Source organism: Poecilia formosa, unplaced genomic scaffold (assembly GCF_000485575.1).
Source record: "Poecilia formosa unplaced genomic scaffold, Poecilia_formosa-5.1.2 Scaffold458, whole genome shotgun sequence".
In the NCBI taxonomy this organism is placed as follows: Eukaryota; Metazoa; Chordata; class Actinopteri; order Cyprinodontiformes; family Poeciliidae; genus Poecilia; species Poecilia formosa.
In genome coordinates, this window is record NW_006800397.1 from 306,850 (window position 1) to 321,261 (window position 14,412).

Below are 14,412 nucleotides of genomic sequence, written 5' to 3' on the forward strand. Positions count from 1 at the left end.
TTAAAATATGTCTGATGCAAACTTTTATTATTGCTGCTTCTTCATGGCACAAATAATGAGAACAGTTGGTGTTGGATAAGATCTGTGCTGCCATGCAAGCCGACTACAGTACTGCTATATTAGCTTATATTACACAGAGCGACGACATGTTGGGGTTACATACAAAAGGTTAATGTAGGAACATTAGCAGGATGGATAATAAAAAAATCACACATATAATAAACCTAAAAGGGGCCAACTGTGAAATAATTTAAACATGTCTGACATTCATTTTTTTCTGGTTTTATGTACAGTATATTGATATTTGTATAGAAGTAGTGCTTAATTTCTAGAAATACAAATGGAAACAACAGAGGGGCTGCATTCTGGGAATGCTGTGCAAATAACATTTTTTACATCTAACCCTTCCTGCCCCTCCCAGCACTCTGCGCCACAAACTGAAACTCGGAGAAGTTCCTCCAGCCCCCTGCGTCTTGTTCGCCCTGCCAGCAGGAAGTCGCTCCCCTCCCCGCCACGCCGGCAGTGTGATGAAGCAAACCCAACAGAACACGAACAAACAGGAAGATTTCCCAAAGTTTCTCTGCAAACCATAAAATAACGTCTGAAAATGTTTTTTTTTTCCCTCAACTTGTGAAGTGTTGATGAAGAGTTCATGGCGGCGTCCTGCAGGTGGCGCCGTGTGCGATGACAGCGGTTGTCTGACAGAAACCTAGATGGACTTGGAGGAATCCTGTTTGCTGATGAGGACCTCCAGGAGGCGGAGCTTGGCTTTGATCCGCTTGTACTCGCGGTACTTCTCCAGCATCGGCACCCGGTCCTCCTTCTGAACGTTCCTGCAGGATGGAGGAAAACAAGATGGCGGCGCTCAGCTCTTCCTCCGGGTGCGGGTCACAAACGGACGCGTCGCTTCACTTACCTCCCGTTATGCTGATAGAAATCTTCCTCGAACTCTCGGATCGTCTTTCTCAGTTTCTTCTTCTCTGATCTGGCCTTCCACAGCTGTTCCAGCAGCTCTGGCCTGGAGGATCATGGGAAATGGAGTCAACAGGTGAGAAGCCAACAGTTTCTAAGTAATTCAGACTGTTTTAGTATTTGAAACGTTTCTCATTGTAACTTTCATAAAAAATACTTTTTTACATATTTGTTGAAAAATCTTAGCTCCTTGCTACACTGCAGCTAGCATAGCATGTGGTTAACTGACAGTGCTAAGCCCCGCCTCCTGGCTCTGATTGGCTGGAGTAGATCGATCTCATAATAATCGTGAAAACCTTGTTATATCAGGTTCGCTGTGCAGGTGACCTGCTGATCTGTCCAGCTGTCTAAAGGCAGCGGTCCTTACATGGACGAGGCGTTGGAGCTGGACAGGCGCAGGTCCAGCGCCAGCCTCCCGGACCCTTCCTCCATCTTGTCGCTCAGCCCGTCCGGTTGGCTCCTCACCGACCCGCCGCTCGGGGTCACGGACTCCAAGGCCATGATGACCTCAGAGCTCTGCATCTCTCCGCCGCTGCTCTCGCCCTCCTCCTCGTCGTCTTCCTCTTCCTCCTCCTTCTCCTCTTCCTCGCCGCCTTTCTGCTCCTCCTCTTCCTCCTCTTTGATTTCCCAGAAGTGAGCGGTTTCTCCCTCGATGATCGGCTGGAGGGTCTGGCTGCGCCTCTTGCTGGAGGGCGACACCTGCAGCGGAAGACGTGCGTTAGCGGCGGAGCGCAGACGGGCGTCGGCGGTCGGAGGCGGCCTTACCGTTACCGGCGTGATGCTGACCCTCGCCAGCATCTGCTTGACCAGCCTGTAGCGGTCGTAGAGAGGCTTCACCACCAGCCGCTCCTCTCTGGTCACCTGATCACAGAAACATGGCGTCATGCAGCAGCCGGCGGGGCGGGGCGGGGCGGCGGCGGCGCAGCAGGACGGACTTACTGGTCGACCATGGAGGCCTTCGTAGTGCAGCAGGTTCTTCTGAAGGACCATCTTCTCACAGGACAGCTGCTCTTTGGTCATCTTCTGCAGAAACACGATTTAAATCTGGGCTCTTCCATTATTTATCTTATGGTCCAATAAGGCCTCAAACTCTTATTTTAACATAATCAACAGATTTTTTCCTCACTGAATTTAATTTCTGAATATTTTTTTTGAAGCAGCGCCACCCTGTGGTGTGACTTGGTATTACAACTTAATATACTTAATATACGAGGGGGGATCTCTTTGTTTGGTTAACAGGATTAAGAGGCTTCTTAATCCTGTTAACCAAACATTAAGCGGTAACGTGTATAAAATACAAAGTGGTCACCTTGATGTCGTCCGGCCAGCCGTCCTCCTGCCGCTTCCCTTTGACGCGGCACTGGATCAGCTCCAGTGTTTCTTCTTTGGTGGGGCGCGGGCCCCGGACCTCCCCCGCCGCGTCATGGCCGCCCTGCTCCAGCGTGGAGCCGAAGCTCTTGGGAAGGGTGTTGCTACGGGGACGGGTCTGCGGGCCGAGCTCGCTCTCCGCACAGTGTTTGGCGTCTGCAGGACAAGAACACATGAAGAAGAAGAGTTAGATCCACATCGGAACCTTGGAACCGTTTTCTGGACCGACTCTGGACAGGAATCAGAAAAATGATTTAAGTTTTTGTTCTAAATGTAAAAAAATCTGAAAAGTGTGGAGAGAGATCAGCGCTGCAGCTAACGATTATTTTATGACAACTAATTGGATAAAATTATGCAGATTTTTTTTATTTAACCATTTAAGTTCATTTTATTAGAAGTTCAAAAATGATGTAAAAATAATCACTTTTTAATTCTGAACTTTACTGAATAAAACAGAAATCCTTCAGTGGATGTTTGGTCATTTATGTGTAGAGCTGATCAGATTATTTTTATTAATAATTGGAGCAAAAGGTGATTGATAGACTTTTATTTTTTCCAGAATTTGAATCTGGGTGAAGCTAACGCTACCACTGTAGGAGTTTATGCTAAAACAGATTCACAAAGTTTTTTTTATTACCTCAAATGCAAAACGTTTATTTTTTGTAGTTTTGGCTTAATTACTAATCTGAATATGTTCTTCTTTCAGCAAATAGTCTTTTTTAGCATCAGCTAACGATTAATGGATTACTAAATTAGCTGAAAGTTGTTTCTGACGCTTCAGATCGAAGCAGATCATGTGTTAGGATGGCCTAGTTAAAGTCCAGCTGTTGAAAACGGTCTTTCTCCATCCACCCTGATGGAACTGGAGATAAACTCAGAGGAAGTTCTAGACGGTTCTGACTCAAAGTGGGGTTAAAATAAAAAGCACGCCACACTTTTCAGATTTAAAAAAACAAACAAGCGTTTTTCCTCTCCTCGGTCACAGAGGAGGTTTCATTTAAGTTTTACTAAATATTTATCTCTCCATTCGTCACTCAAGCCAACATGCTGGTTGGGCAGCAAACACACCAGTAACACCAGTAACACCAGGCCGTGACTGTGGGAAGTATTCAGAACGTCTACTTACTGGGGGGGTTGTACTTACTGAGGTGACACGGTCTAGAGGCGGGGTGGAGTGGGAGGGGGGGAGTGGGATGGGGGGGGGAGGAGGGGGGGGCAGCGTGGCGTCTGTGTGAATGGAGCAAAGCCTGGTGCCTCAGCGAGCTTCTGGGGGAAAGGAGGTGCTGGAGTCCTGGTGGCCCAATCAATCAATCAATCGGTCGTTTGGCAATGGAAGGAGGAAAGTGGAGAGCGGGTGCTCGAGTTATTGATTGGTTTATTGGTTTGAAACAGAGAAACGCTTTTAGCCTCTGCGCCCTCCGTGATCGGAGGAGCGGCGTGCGAGGGTCCTGGGATCAGATCAGCCCGGCGAAAGCAACAAAACGATCAATATTCAATCAGTGAGACCCGGGGTGCTCAAACCGGGGCGCCGGGGACTTTTCTGGACGCTGGACTGAGTTTTTTCGGTCCCCTCCCGACTGCAGTTTAATCTGCTTAGAAAAATGTTAGACGCCACACAAAGCGTTGTCATGGTAACTTCCACCCTACAGTCCACCCAGGTGGAAACAGGAAGTGTTTTCACACAAAGGCCGGATCCATGAAACCTGGATCCGGTTTCATGGCCAAGATTAAATACTGTCTTCAATCGAGCCCAAAACAACAGGAATTAATCACTTTAAAATTTTATTTAAAATTTAATTTAAAATCACTTTAAAATTTTATTTAAAATCACTTTTCAATGTAAGTTTTCAAACTTTGGATAAAAACAATGCAGATTAAACAACAGACTGTGATATTCTACAAAATAAATAAAATATAACATTTTTCTTTAAAATGTTTTAGTCTCAACCTGAAGCCTGAAAGTTAAAAAATAAAAAAAGTTCTCAGCAACTTTAGAATAATTTTGGTCATTCCAGATTAAAGTTTTTCCTTTTCAGTGACTTTAACTCCAATCCACACATTCAGGAAGGAAAACGTGAAAACATTATTTCTGGGTTTGATCCGTTTCTGCAGATTAAATAAAAACTTTTCATGTTTCGTTTTTTGCTGAGTGGCCAGAAAAATAAATAATTTTTGGTGATTTTATTTTTTAAAAATGTTTTCAGTCTCTTGGCCTGTTGGGTCATTTTGAGCTGATGATTCTGGTCCCTGCGACAGAAAGTTTGTACACCCCGGGTCCAGACTGCGTGGGAGTCGGAGGTCGTTGCTTCGCCGCGCTGAGGTCATCCCAGAGGTCACGGGTTCACAACGACGCACCGGCACACTGAAGGGTGGGAGCCACGTCCACATGCTGCTGTTAGAGGGGACGAACCCGACACACACACACACACACACACACGCACGCACGCAGCGGGCCGTTCTACCTTTAATCTGTCGACGGATCTTCGTCAGGTCGGTCATCCACTTGAGGACTTTGGGGTTAGCTGCCTTGTCTGCGTGAGACGGCTGCAGAGAAAGGTCAAGAGGTCACGTCAGAGGAGCTACAGGGGCAGTACGGCGGTTCTGTTCGTGTTTCTGGACCGGGCCCGGTCAGCGCAGAGGAAAGGTCACTCTGGGGATTTACAGAGACTTCAAATGTCAAACAGGAACAAACTGGAAAGTTCAGCTGCTGATCAGGCAGAAAACCTCCACCAGAACCGAACCGTCTGTAAAGGGTCCAGGTTCTGCAAACACGTTTCAGGTTCTGGAAACATTTTACTGACTACAGATCAGCTGAGATCCGAGCGAATTCAGCCTGACCTGTCGTTGTGAGTGCAGCCCAAGCAGAGGAGATGCTAACGCTACCTTGTAGTTCCTCTCCTTCTCGAATTGCTCCTCAAACTGTTTGATCTTCTTCTTCAGATGCTGCAGCTTCTTGGTGAGCTGATGGGTCACCGAATCTCCCCTCATGGCCTCCCTGGAGCCGAACGACGCGCGCCGCGGCCTGAAGAGACAAGTTTGAGTCAGAGCCGCCATGTTTGACAGGTCCAAACAGGGGCGCCGGTTCCGGTCGTACCGCTGCGCCTTGCAGGGCGAGGCGGCGTCCGCGTCCTGCTGCAGGAAGCGCTGGGTGCTGTGCGCTCCGAAGTCCAGGAAGCGGCGGGCCAGGATGTGCGGGTGGGAGCGCGAAGAGGACGGCGAGTCGTCCTGGAGTCCGTCGTCTTCCTCGCCGTCGTCCTCCAGCGGCAGCAGCGGCAGCGGAACCAAGCGTCCGGCGAGCGGCGACAGCTGCGCCTCGCCGCTCTCCGTGTCATCCTGCCAGGATTTGAAAGCCGGAACCGGGTCTGGAAGAGAATCCGGGTCGAAATCAGAAACATTTATGGACACATAAAACCTCTAACTCACTCCTACAGCAACCAGCGTGGCGAGCTACAACTGAAAACCGTGAGCAGCTCCTCCTCAGAGACGTGCAGGTTGACGCTAAGCCCACCTAGCGGTTAGCGCTAAGCTAACAAGCTGAGCCGGAGAGGAAGAGGAGGCCGTTAAAGTGTCAGCTGCAGGCAGACACCGGGGTTATCTCAACCGTCAGAAAGGCTCTGAACATGCTTCCTGTGCGGTCGCCATGGCAACCGGTGAAAGGCGGTGACGGGGGGAGGAGGTGGGTGAACCGGTGGACATGAAGCAGCTAACTTACCTTGGCCTTCTTTCTGCAGGTGCATACATGAGAAGTCGATGGGAGGGAGATGGAGATGGGAAAGGGGTGACGCTGTTTGGATGGGCAGAAGAAGAGGAGGAGGAGGAAGAGAGATGGAGCCGTGAGATCATCACACAGCGACATTCATTCAACAAACTGAAGGAAAACTTTGTTAGGAAACGAAATGTCAGGTTCAAAATGTCGGGTTCACCTTTCTAATGAGAAAATGGTCCAAAAGCTCAACGTAGAAATTAATTATTGAAAATAACTTTTGTTCCACGAAGACGAAGCAAAGCAGCAGAAATCAGCTGTTTTCTACCAAACGAGGCTCCCAGAGCTCAAATCTATTCATCCAGAAAATGCAATGAAACCGTATCGGAGTTACAGAAAGCAACGTTTTGAAGGAGGCGTCCCTCAGGGCTCTGCACTCAGTCCTCTGTTTGTGAGCTCATTTTATCTGGACTTTCATGAACAAAGTGGACACAGAGCGTCACTGTAAGCAAGAGCAACAGAACTGATACTCCATTCATTTTAAAACTACGATGTCAGGAGTTTCTGAACTTCATGATAATCAAACTGGATTAAAATCAGGCTTAGAATAATAATCTGGGACGTTTCTGGGAACCTACCCTCCCACTGGTTATCTGGGAACAGCTGGAGGTGGGGACTGTGGGGGGCGGAGCTTGGTTGGCACGGCGACAGGCGGTTCCTGTTGGCCTCGCTGGTGTTGGCGTTCTGATCGCAGCCAAACGAATCAGAGTCCTGGGAGAGGAGAGACGGACCAATCAGAACCGAGGACACAGAGCCAGTTGGGAGGCGAAACAAACACAATAAATCAATAAACATACGGAAACGTTTAACTGCCGAAGCTTGGAAATTAACATGGATATAAAATGTAACACATTGTAAAAATGAGGCTGAAAATAATGGATTTTAGTCAGAAATGAACAAAAAAACCTTAAATTGTTACAATTTGTGTCTTTTATGAAAATTAGCACTTTTTTAATGGCAGTGGCATTATTACTTTTTATTCAAACATGATTAAAATAGAACTGTGAAATAAAGAAGCTGCGTCAATACGCAGTAAAAAGAATGTTATGTTACAACCCCAGCAACCCCCCCGACCGTTACCTAGCAACCCCAACAAAGCCCCGACCGTTACCTAGCAACCCCAACAAAGCCCCGACCGTTACCTAGCAACCCCAGCAAAACCCCAATCGTTACCTAGCAACCCCTCCCAACCGTTACCTAGCAACCCCAGCAAAACCCCGACCGTTACCTAGAAACTCCCCCGACCGTTACCTAGCAACCCCAGCAAAGCCCCAACCGTTACCTAGCAACCACCTGACCGTTACCTAGCAACCCCAGGAAAGCCCTAGTTCTCGTTCCAGTGGCAGATTTTTTCACTTCTAACAAATTAAAATTTAAAAATACTTTATTTATCCCAAATAGAAATTAAACCACATTACAAGAAAAAAATCTGCCACTGGAACTAAGACTTAAAATAAAAACTACTTAAGGAACTGCATGTACTCGTAGTTCTGCCTACTAAACATTCGCACTAGAAACTAGACAAAATTATTTGGTAGAATCTGCTGGAGACTCCTGTCCTAAACGACAGCAGAGGTGTTGCTGTTTTTACGATACCTTTGGTTTTATAAATCCAGTTTTAACGTCTGTTATGTCTGATTAAAATGATCAAGTTTATCTCCCAGCAGTGGAAGTGAAACGTTCCCAGAAAGGTGAACATCTTCCTGCTACTCACGCAGCTGATGGTGACCGTCTGCTCCATGGCGTCCAGCGGCTGGTTGTCCTGCCTGACGGGGCGACACCAACAAATATTCAAAACAAAACTCAAAAAAAGACTTCAGCTGTGATTTCTGTTCCTCCATGTGACGACCGGTCACATGTTCGCTTACAGACGGGCTGGACCAGCTGAGGAAGAGTCACTGCACTGAGACGCAGATTAAAAACAAACAGCAGGTGGAAAATGTTGGGAAAATGCTCCAGAAATGTAGTTCAGAGAGAAATGAATTCAGGAATAAACTAAATTTGGTGGCATTTTAAATATTTTACTTTTATTTAAATTTATTAGTAAAATTGATCATAAACATCCAGTTTTACTAAAATGCAGATGTTGAATAAACTTTTCAGAAAGAAAGAGCCATATTCTGCTCTAGGTAGGCCCGTCAGAATAAGCAATAAATCAATTAGTCACAGGATGAATTAAAGCACAATAACTTACATTTTCCTGGTTAATTGTTTTTCTCTTAAACTGGGTGATAAAGTCTTCATTCTGGCGCTTTGGTCTCAACTAAACCTTTTGTTAAAGGACAACTTTGTTTACAGATTCTTCATAATTCGTTTTATTTGTTGATTCTGTTGTTTTGTTTGTTTATGTTGGAAATTTAAATGTTTTCCAGTTTCAGTTCCTCCAATGGATTTAAAGTTTATTGATCTTTGAGAATGTGTTCTCATAATTACTGTTATGCCCTTCTTATGATACATAATGGTGTCAAAACAACAACATTGTTTATTTCAATAACTTACAGATCAGCAGCAAAGAGAAACGGAGGGAAATGTGACTGTTGATCAGGTGAAAATGAAAACAGTTTGTTAATTCTAACTAAAAACATAAATGCTGAGGCGTTTGGTGCCTCAACAGCAGCAACAGGAAGTAGAACCACGATCTGGTCACCTGGCAGTGTTGAAGTTCTTCCCAGCGTCTACGGCAGCTTCTGGATCCAGATCCATTCCCGAGCTCTCCTCCACGCCGCCGGCTCCCACTGAATTCTGGGAAAAAAACAACAAACAGCAACGGTTTAATCACGAAGCTTTCCAGAAGCAGAGGAGACGAGAAGTGAAGAACAGAAAGCAAACTCTACTGGGAGTCCACCATCACTGGGTGAATCCCAATTCAGACGTTTCACTTCCTCCTACCGGAGCAGGACGAACCGAAACAAACCGAAACAAACCGAAACAAACCGAAACACTGATCATCTGGAAACATTTTCAAGAAAAACACAAAGATGTCAGTTATGATTTAAACTTTAGCTGCTTTTTAAACCTGAAAGCCAGTAATCATCTGCTCTGCTGATGCTGGCAAAAAAAGTGGGGGTCGAAGGTCACCGGTGGGTCGCGAGGCGCCAACCCTAACCCTACACTAAGAAATTACACATATTTTCAAAAGTGGGTTTTATTTCAATAATCCCTTCTTTGAGCTGTAAGATGACAAAATATTTAAAGTGTTTCATTCCGAGTATAAAGTAGCAACATTAGCAGAATTAATACGCAATTTTACCAGAAAAATGTCTTCAAATTAAAAGAAAAACGTCGTTTTAATAAGAAATGTTGTCAAGATCTTTTTGTTTTTGGTAGAAATGCACATTTCTGTAAATGTGCCAGAATTAACCGAATGGCTGTTTTTCATCCGTTTCTCTTTACAACGTTCAATTTATCCTGCTAAAATCAATAAATCAATAAACTATAAAAAGTACAAAGTCATTAAAACCGATGTGAGCAGCTCAGTCTGAGATTCTTTCTTCTAAATAAAAGTTTCATGTGGTAATAATTTGTTGATGTGTTAAAAGATGAAATATTTTCTTATCTCTTGAAGATAAAGTGTAACTTCACAAGATGCTCAACATTCCTCACTTTCATTTGGTCAGTTTTCATGTCGGAGTTCTCGTAAAATAACTACTTTATTCTCCTAAAGTTGCAACTGTAACCTTGTAATATCAGTAAGAAATAAAGATGGGGATTTAAAGGGCCGGCAGAAAAGCTGGTCAGAGAAACGTTGAGCTTTAAATGTGCGAGAGGACGAGACGTCCAGGCAGCGGAGACACTTTGTCCTCCCTCTAAATTTATCTACAAACTATCTGAACTGTGGAGTCGAGGGCTGGAGGTGAACCGGCGTAGTCTGGATGTTTGGCTGGAATAACACTGTGTGTCGGTGTGTGTGTGTGTTTTCCTGTAATTTGAGTCCAGGGGAGATTTTCTGTTTTGTGTCAAACTGAAAATGATGCTGACCTCTGCGTCGCTCTCGCTCGGCTGCTGCTCCCTCTGTTCGAGCGGGGTCTCCCTCTCTGCGTCGCAGGGACTGTCCTCAGGGTCAGTTTGTTGCTCTTCCTCTTCCTCCTCGTCGTCATGGCAACCCTGCTCTTCAGGCTCGGAGGGACTCATCCTGGGAATAAAAACAATAAAAAATGTTAAACTGGAAACAAAAGTTAGTTATGAGGCAAATAAAACTTGAATCATCGTCTGCTTGGCCAAACAGCATGATGCTGCCATCACCATGCTTCATAGCTGATGGTGTTCACAGTCTAGACCAGGGGTGGGCAGTCCTGGTCCTGGAGGTCTGAGTCCTGCAGCTCTTAATGTCTCCCTGGTCCAGCAGCTGAATCTCCTCCTCAGAGCATCAGGTTCTGCTAACGACTCAGTATTTGACTCAGGTGTGTTGAAGTTGAGACGTCTAAAAGTTGCCGGAGGCCCTCCAGGCCTGGAGTGACCACCCCTGATGTAGCGTTTCTTTTTTAAACATTTTATACCAACTTCTGTCTCATCTGATCCTAAAGCTGTTCTCCAGGCGACGCCTGGTGCCACGAGTCTCTTTCTGTTAATCTGCATCATTTGATGTTTTTCTAATATTGTATAAAAAACAACTGAGGTGCTTAAGTAAATCTGCAGAATGTGGCATTTTTAAACAGAATAATCAATATAATAATCAATTACTAAAGTGATGGAGTGCTTGCCTCGTACCTCCTGCTGATGTTGGTTTTCAGCTCAAAGAAGTGCTGCTCCACTGCAGCCCTGATGGTTCTCTGAATTATCCTGAAAAACACAAAAATCACATTTATTAAGAAGTTCAGTTTTTCAGTGACAAACTTTAATTTTGTTCACTGTATGAATGTTGAATTATATTTGACAGATGGAAGCAGAGTTGTAGTTTTATTTGAAGTTTCTCTCGTTTTCTCTGATAAAACAATGTAATCCCATAATATGAGCTTGTTTGTCACAGGAAATGTTTTCCATGCTGCCTCCATCCCAGTGAAGAATCTGCCTGACAGTCATGTGATCAGTCATGTGATTTCACCTCCCTGAGGCTCCAAAACTAACAAGCTGTGCAAAACGCTTTAGTTTAGCTCTGGGAGGAAACAGCTCTGCTTCCTCCTGCGTCCTGCTCGTCTCCTTCAAATCCTCCCGCCTGCCTTCGTCTCTGGAGACACTTTCATTCATCACCAATAGTTTAACCTCGTCAGAGCTTTGAGGTGAGAACGGCCGGTTGCAGAGAAACGTGCGAGTGTGGAGAGCGGACTTACTCAGCAGAGTCAGCAGGCAGGATGGACATGGGGGAGAGGCGGGAGCTGCAGAGGAGGAAGGGACAGAGCGGTTAGAACCTGCAACAGCCGGGACCCAACGCGTCAAAACAGAACCCATGAGAATCGGGTCGGAAACGGATCCGACTGGGACCGAGTGAAGGCGACAGGAACGAGACGGCGCCGCCGCTCTGGGTTATTTAGACTGGACTGCTGCTGGATCTGATACAGGAGCGAGAGAGAGAGAGTGTGTGTGTGTGTGTGAAGCTGTAAGACACAATCACACTTCAAGGGCAGCAGACAGATCAATAATTTGAATTATTAAAAAGTGGAGAACGATAATAACTTCTATGTTTATTCTTTATTTTTTTCATCTAAATCTCAAAAAATGCTGCTAAAGTAAAAGCAGAATTACTTCAACACATTTTTACTCCAGAGTAAAAAGTATCTGTTAAAAAGTCGACTCACGTTCTGAGTAACTGATCACATTATCAATCATTTCATATTTAAAAATTACATCATCAGACGGACAAAAATATAAAGTTAAGTGGAAAGTTTGGTATTTTAAGGACCAATAATTCATAAAAGTAACAAATAATCTGGTAAAATAAAATCTTTTAATAAAAAACTTGCGTCTGTCTGGTGGATTTCTGGTTTGTTTTTCATTCAGAGGGAAGAAAATCCAGAAATTTTACTCAAGAGTAGAAATACTTCAAAGTAAAATTACTCAGGTAAAAGTAAAAAGTACAGCGTAGTAAAAGTTTTTTTTTTTTTAAAAGTTACCGATGAAAATGTAATTGAGTAAACCAGTTAGTTACTACCCAGCTCTGTCTGTTAGGACTTTGACTAGGCCGAGCGTCCATCACCGCGCTGACCCGTCCTTCAGACAGAACCGCAGCTGTTCCTGCGGTGGGCCGATAACATCTGACAGAGACGCGCCCTGAGGGACTCCGCCTCCAACAACATATCTGTGAAAGGCCCTTCAGGATGTTGCATAATCGTTCAGTAGCTGAGATAGGATCTAATCTTACACCTTCGTGTCCCTGGGAGCCGGAATAAGGCGGCTTTTCACCAAACGCCACGCCGCCGCGTTCTTACGCAACGCGGACTCCACGATCTCGGACAGCAGAGACCTTTCTGCAGGACGCTGAAGGGCAGATAAGATCACGCAGAAACGGCTGTAAAGATTAAAGTGGAATCATGAAGAGACGACCTTTTGCAGAACTTAAATCACCAACACAAAGAGGAAGCTCAGAGGAGACTTTCTCAGGGTTGGTCTGAACTCTGGGAGACGTTAACGCTGCGCTCCAGGAGGTCTGACTCACTCTGCGCTCTTAGTCCTCTTCAGATACTGTTTGTTTCTAGAACTGTTTCATACTTTCCTTTATACTTGTGCACAACGTTTCAGAAACACAGATATAAACCCGGTTCATTGTAAAACTCAACTTCAGCACAAACTGCTATAAAGTTTTTCCCAGCAGGAGATTCACTTTGATCTGAATGTGCAGCTTTCCTTTTCCTGCAGGAAAAGGAAAGCTGCACATTTCACAACTCGCTGCAGCAGAAACCTGGAGGTGGAGAAGAACGAAGCGGCTTTGCTGCGCTCATCAGCCGCCACATGACATGAACCCAGAACTATTCACCACCAGCTGCTCCAACAGCTGCAGGAGCCTGGTTTACTCCGACTTACTGGGTTTCTTTAACAATCCTCCACAGACTCCTTCCTGTTACGGTCTCCCAGGTTCTGATCTTGATTGGTAGAAAAGCCTTAAGTTTGACTTTGTCGAGCTTCTTTCTCAGTGAACTTGGTTTTCCAGCAGTTCTCAGTTTGGTTTAAGCTTCAGCCCGGATCGCTCTGTGGCTCCTGGAGCCAGTTTCAGTCCAACTAGTTGGTCACATCCAGGTGTTGCCACATCCGTAAGCTCATTTGGTGGTAAATTACGGCTAGCAGCTCAGCTAGCAGTCTGCATGTCGAGCCGACTTTAAGCTCTCTAAAGTTCAGCGGAGGTTCCTGACCTAAGACTACTAACCGTGCCTTAGCAAACATTCAGACGAAGGCCAAGCAGTCGGATTAGAGATCAGAAGCAGAGACATCTTAAAGAATCACACCTCGACGCTCTGGAAGGAACCCAACAGGAAGCTAATCTGCTTTTATTAGCTACTGGAGCGGCTTTTCATTCAAAAGCTTCTAATGAGGAAACTTTCTCTGTTTTAGCCATTTTTACCATCAACAGATTGTTTTCATCTGAACAGGTTTCTAACCAACAGCAACAAACCGATCAGGAGGCTGGCGACAGAAGCTCAGGTCACCAGATTACTCATCAGGATACGGATTATGTTTATGTCGGGGGGCCAAAGTGTGGCGCGGGGGCCAACGGGGGGCGTCTGAAGCATTCTGGGCGGTCCTCTGAGTTCAAACCTGGCCTGCAAGCAAAGGTGGCTCCTGCAGATGGACGCTTCCATCTTTCAGGGAAATATTCTCTGAATAATTTTTACAGAATGGTAATGTCTTCTTAAAATAATATGTGGTACAAAAATAGATTCCCATCTATTAACAGTTTCTGAGAACCACAAACTTACTTTTTCTCAGGAGGAAATCTTACAAAAATGTCAGTTTTCCACAAATATTTATTTCTTTAATTTTAATAAAATTTAAATGATTTAGTTTATTATTAAGCAGATAAATTTTAAAAAGGCACCAAAACCAGTTTTTGCATGTTATTAGTAAAATGTTACATTTTCCGTCAAAGCAAAACGTTTGGATGAATAAACTGTCTGGAGACAGAATGAAGGCCAAGGGAGAGCAACGTGTGTGTCTCTGTGTCTGTGTGTGTGTGTCTCTGTGTGTGTGTGTCTCTCTGTCTCTGTGTGTGTCTGTGTGTGTGTCTCTGTGTGTGTCTCCCTCTGTGTGTGTGCGGTAGCAGGAAGTTTAGTTTGTGATTCTGCAGAAGTGCTGCTGTCAGCACATCGTCCGCCTGCTGAGGTCTGGCTGGACGGGAACCGACTGATGCAGACGAGGCTCTTCACCCAGAGAAGCGGCTGCAG

The 14,412-nt window shown here is 45.2% G+C and overlaps 1 protein-coding gene across 8 annotated transcripts in view; it reads right to left on the reverse strand.

The window, feature by feature from the left end:
• Window positions 1-14,412, reverse strand: part of fam13b (family with sequence similarity 13 member B) — a 53,744-nt gene continuing 39,332 nt past the window's right edge. For 3 of the 8 annotated variants that reach the window (XM_016663949.1, XM_016663947.1, XM_016663948.1), the window contains exons 8-24: window positions 11,371-11,415; window positions 10,811-10,882; window positions 10,082-10,235; window positions 8,751-8,845; window positions 7,818-7,869; window positions 6,682-6,814; window positions 6,053-6,124; window positions 5,435-5,702; window positions 5,224-5,362; window positions 4,803-4,884; window positions 3,485-3,631; window positions 2,282-2,496; window positions 1,912-1,995; window positions 1,738-1,833; window positions 1,340-1,671; window positions 917-1,018; window positions 1-833 (exon numbers count right to left, since the gene is read on the reverse strand). In XM_016663949.1, the coding sequence (XP_016519435.1) occupies window positions 710-833; window positions 917-1,018; window positions 1,340-1,671; window positions 1,738-1,833; window positions 1,912-1,995; window positions 2,282-2,496; window positions 3,485-3,631; window positions 4,803-4,884; window positions 5,224-5,362; window positions 5,435-5,702; window positions 6,053-6,124; window positions 6,682-6,814; window positions 7,818-7,869; window positions 8,751-8,845; window positions 10,082-10,235; window positions 10,811-10,882; window positions 11,371-11,415 (2,212 nt within the window). In that variant the 3' untranslated portion in view covers window positions 1-709. The remainder of the gene's footprint in view (window positions 834-916; window positions 1,019-1,339; window positions 1,672-1,737; window positions 1,834-1,911; window positions 1,996-2,281; window positions 2,497-3,484; window positions 3,632-4,802; window positions 4,885-5,223; window positions 5,363-5,434; window positions 5,703-6,052; window positions 6,125-6,681; window positions 6,815-7,817; window positions 7,870-8,750; window positions 8,846-10,081; window positions 10,236-10,810; window positions 10,883-11,370; window positions 11,416-14,412) is intronic. The other 5 variants (XM_016663952.1, XM_007577890.2, XM_016663950.1 and 2 more) reach the window with 4 other exon arrangements.